This window comes from Ipomoea nil, unplaced genomic scaffold, assembly GCF_001879475.1.
Source record: "Ipomoea nil cultivar Tokyo-kokei standard unplaced genomic scaffold, Asagao_1.1 scaffold0519, whole genome shotgun sequence".
Classification (NCBI taxonomy): domain Eukaryota; kingdom Viridiplantae; phylum Streptophyta; class Magnoliopsida; order Solanales; family Convolvulaceae; genus Ipomoea; species Ipomoea nil.
In genome coordinates this window covers 775,825-779,636 of record NW_017616947.1, presented here as the reverse complement: position 1 = coordinate 779,636, position 3,812 = coordinate 775,825, and the positions used below count along the sequence as shown (strand labels likewise).

The 3,812-nt window shown below is 44.6% G+C and overlaps 1 protein-coding gene across 1 annotated transcript; it reads right to left on the bottom strand.

Annotated features, from left to right (window-relative positions):
• Positions 1-273: 273 nt before the first annotated feature.
• LOC109174026 lies at positions 274-1,374 on the bottom strand. Its single transcript, XM_019323319.1, has one exon. It carries the CDS (start codon positions 1,372-1,374, stop codon positions 274-276), a length of 1,101 nt encoding a protein of 366 aa, XP_019178864.1.
• Positions 1,375-3,812: the final 2,438 nt, after the last annotated feature.

Sequence of the window (3,812 nt, the reverse complement as noted above, 5' to 3'; positions counted from 1 at the left end):
AAAGAAAATGGTCGAGTTGAAAGAGTACAAACAAGACCACGGAATTAACACAAGCACGATCAACTCACAAAAGAAAAACCACGGAATTAATACAAGCACGATCAACTCACAAAAGAAACTCACTTAAAAAAAAAAAAAACCAAAAAGGATCACATACCAAGGAAATAAGGCAACAAGGAAAGGCACACTCTCAAAGTAAAGATAGGCTTAGAAAAGGGTTACCTGCCATCTCTTCTTCAACCAACCCCTCCGTCTCAGCTTGGGATCTACCCATCACGAATACCCAACCTTCAACCAACCCTCCGTCTCAGCTTGGGATCTACCCATCACGAATACCCGACCCGAAGGTCTAGCTCCAGATGCACCTCGGTTTGAACTCCCTCCTGAAGCTCCACCGGTTCCCGAACTAGGTTGCAAAGCTCTTTGGTTAGCTTGAAGAGGGCAAACGGCAGCCTTATGTCCTCTCTCCCCACACTTGAAACATCGGAGGGCAAAACCATGGCAATCCTTTCCCACATGCTCCTTTCCACACTTCCTGCAAGCGAACGTCTTAGCTTGATCACCGGACCCTACTCGGTTTGATCCTTGAGGTGGGGAAGGTGCGGTCTTGGCTCGGAAGTCCTGTCTTGGCTTCTTGAAGTTGGTAGATCCACTGCTTTCATTCCTCTTCCTTGTAAGCTCAAACGATCCCTGCTGCAACTGTTGAAGTCGGTATAAGTCAGCAGCACTCAGATAAGCCTCTTTCAAGGTCCTCGGCTTACTCACGGTCAACGCCTTACGAGCCTCGTAGTTGAGCCTAGACACGAACTTCTCCACTTTCGCAAGTTCGGTGGGGACTAGCATCCTTGCAAAGCGAGCGAGCTCCAAGAATCGCATGTGGTACTCCACCACAGACGATGAACCCTGCTGGAGGTGTAGAAACTCCTCATACATAGCAGCTCGAACATGTGCCGGGTAGAACCGCTCTCTCATCCGGTCCTTTAAAGCTGTCCAGTCGAAGTCGGCCTCCTCTTGGCATGCAGGTCCCTCGTGCACCCACCACAGATCCGCTTCATGACTGAAGTAGAAAGATGCCAACTCTACTCTGCGCTCTCCAGGGCACCCTTCAACGGAGAAGATCTTGTCGAAGGTTCGAATCCACTCCTCGAGCACGACAGGGTCCTCCTCACCGGCAAACATCGGTGGTCTATGGCCCGATACAAGGCGTCCAACATCCCGGTGTCCGGTTGGCTGTGGTGGCGGAGCAGGATGATTGTTGTTCAAAAGAACTTCACTCAAGGTTTGCACGGTCTGCGTGAGGTGTTGCAGGTTCTGAGCTAGCTGCTCGTTGGTTGGTGTCTCCGGTGTACGAGCGCGTTGACGAGGTGGTGCCATGACAAAGCTTCTATAACCACAACACGGTTACGGTAGGCACAGACAACAACGCACCCTTACCTGGCGCTAACTAAAAGAACACTAAGCTAAGCAGAAACAACAAAGCAAACAGCACAAATGATAACCAACACACAGCTCACCACGCGTCCTAAAATCCTAAGTCCTAATCACTTAGATACTTAAGGTCACCTTAGGGTCTCAAACCACACCTAACTTCTTAAAAGTCTTGACTCTAACATCCTAGGCTCAAACCTAGGCTCTAATACCAACTGTAACACCCCCGATTTTCACGAAATTTTAAAAAATTAAATACGTAAGGCAAGGTAACTAACAGGTATCATAAAACATAAACGACAGCGGAAAACTTTAATTAAAAACATGAAAACAGGAAGTGCTATGCCACATCCACCTCAATGTGGATGCACAGGCAAATCTAAAACCAACATACTATCTTGTTCAACATAACCACGGCACATAGGCTCAAAACACTATCTACAAAGTCCAAGGGAGCTACACTACAACCAACAGCTAGCGCACTCGCCATAAGCTACTCAGGACCTGTAAAGCAACATAAAGAAAGGGGACGATGCCCAGTCAGCGAATATTGCTGGTAACCCATCAATACGTGTTAAGTAGCATATATAGATAGTATAAAACAAAACTATTTTCGAAACAGAATACAGTATATATCAGTTCAAAAGTCATAGAGAGAAGTCAACTGTAAAGACTCTATTTCACTCTCAAAAAGAACAAGGGAAATCAACATCCCAAAACATCGACAAGACAAGGACAACCACCATAACCAAATACAACTCGAGGCGTATTCTACTGATCACAAAGTAGAATACCACTCGACATGCTCATCATAAAAGAATAGACATTCAATCATTGGCAACTACATGCCACAGTGACACTTCATGTCAAAAGTTCCAACCTTATGCCCTGTTCCAACCTTATGGCTACCCCCGGCCTTATTACAGTTCCAACCATTACCTCCAGGACCCCTGTACTCCAAAGTCCAACCTTATGCCTCCGTGGACCGTCGTCCCCACTCCGACAATCTCCAACATTTCCACCAACATATAGTACATGAGGGTACCATTCATTTCATTCACAATCTCCGACAAGTGAGCCTATGCTCAGATTACACCACAAATTTCATTTCATGGCCACCACGAGGACCACATCTGTACCTTGGTGATTAATGTCCCATACCATTAACCATGCAATCAAGGTTCAGCCAATACACACGTTTTCATCACAGGAATCAATCAATGGATCACAATAAAGATATGAAACCATACTCAACAAGGAAGGATTACAATCCGACACCAACGATGGTCAACACAAGTTGCCAACTTCAATGGGAAAGAACAAACCACACACACTAGCATTTCAACATCAAACTAGCATGCTTATCAAACGGGTAAACCAAACATAGTTCCATAGAACATAAAAGACTCATCATAGTCCAATGAATCACAAAGTTGGACACTTAACACGATTCAAGACACCAAAATCCTACATGGATTCCTAACATACCGTTCTAGACATACGAAACATCAAGAAGACACTCAAATAGCCCAATAAAACAACATCAGAAGGTCAAAACATCAATTATCGAGTCAAAAGAATCACGGGGAACAAATCTCCGAACAACCTCAAACGTGTACCCCGCGGGTGGAGCCACGGGTGGACCTCCACCCGTGGTTCCGCCCGCGGGAACCACACCCACAACCCTTTGTTCCCCGCGGGTGGGGCGGCGGGTGGTTCCCTGCCCGCGGGTACCAACCTGTGTCCAAAATAATTCCTTCGGGGATTTCACCAACAAGTCCAAAACACCCAAAATCTCACAAAATACAACAATATGACTTGAATCCAAGAAATAGCCAAGCAATGGCATACAAGAACCCTAATAACAAGCTCTAGATATGCATTACCACAAGATAATGCATCAAAACTCACATTTCATATCAAAAATCACAAGTAGAAGTCAAGAAATCATCATATAGGTAAGAAAATAGATTTTGTAAAGCATGGGTTACCTCTTGTAGCCTAACACTTCACTTTTCACACCCTTAAAGGCTTCTCTTAAAGCTCTCCTTCAACTTCAACTTCATAAACACACCAAAAGACACAAAGATTCCATCTTTAGAAAAAAACACCTAAAAAGATACTAAAAACACCAAGAGATCAAGGATCTTTCCCTCCCCTATGCTCAAGGTTAAGAAAGTTTGAATCTTGGAGACCAACTTGTAGGATTTAAGACACCCAAAATTTGCTTGAAGAAGAAGCTATCAATCTCTAGAGAGAAGGTGGAGCTTTTGTGTTTAGGGTGTTAGTGAATGAAATAAGAGGATGAATGCTAGGTTAGCTTGGGGCACAAATATAAGGTAAAAAGACTTCTTTTCCCTTACTAAAGTGGGAAGAGTAAGGAG

Coding starts and splice junctions, on each gene's coding strand:
- LOC109174026 (XM_019323319.1), bottom strand. CDS start 1,374: ATGGCACCACCTCGTCAACGCGCTCGTACACCGGAGACACCAACCAAC.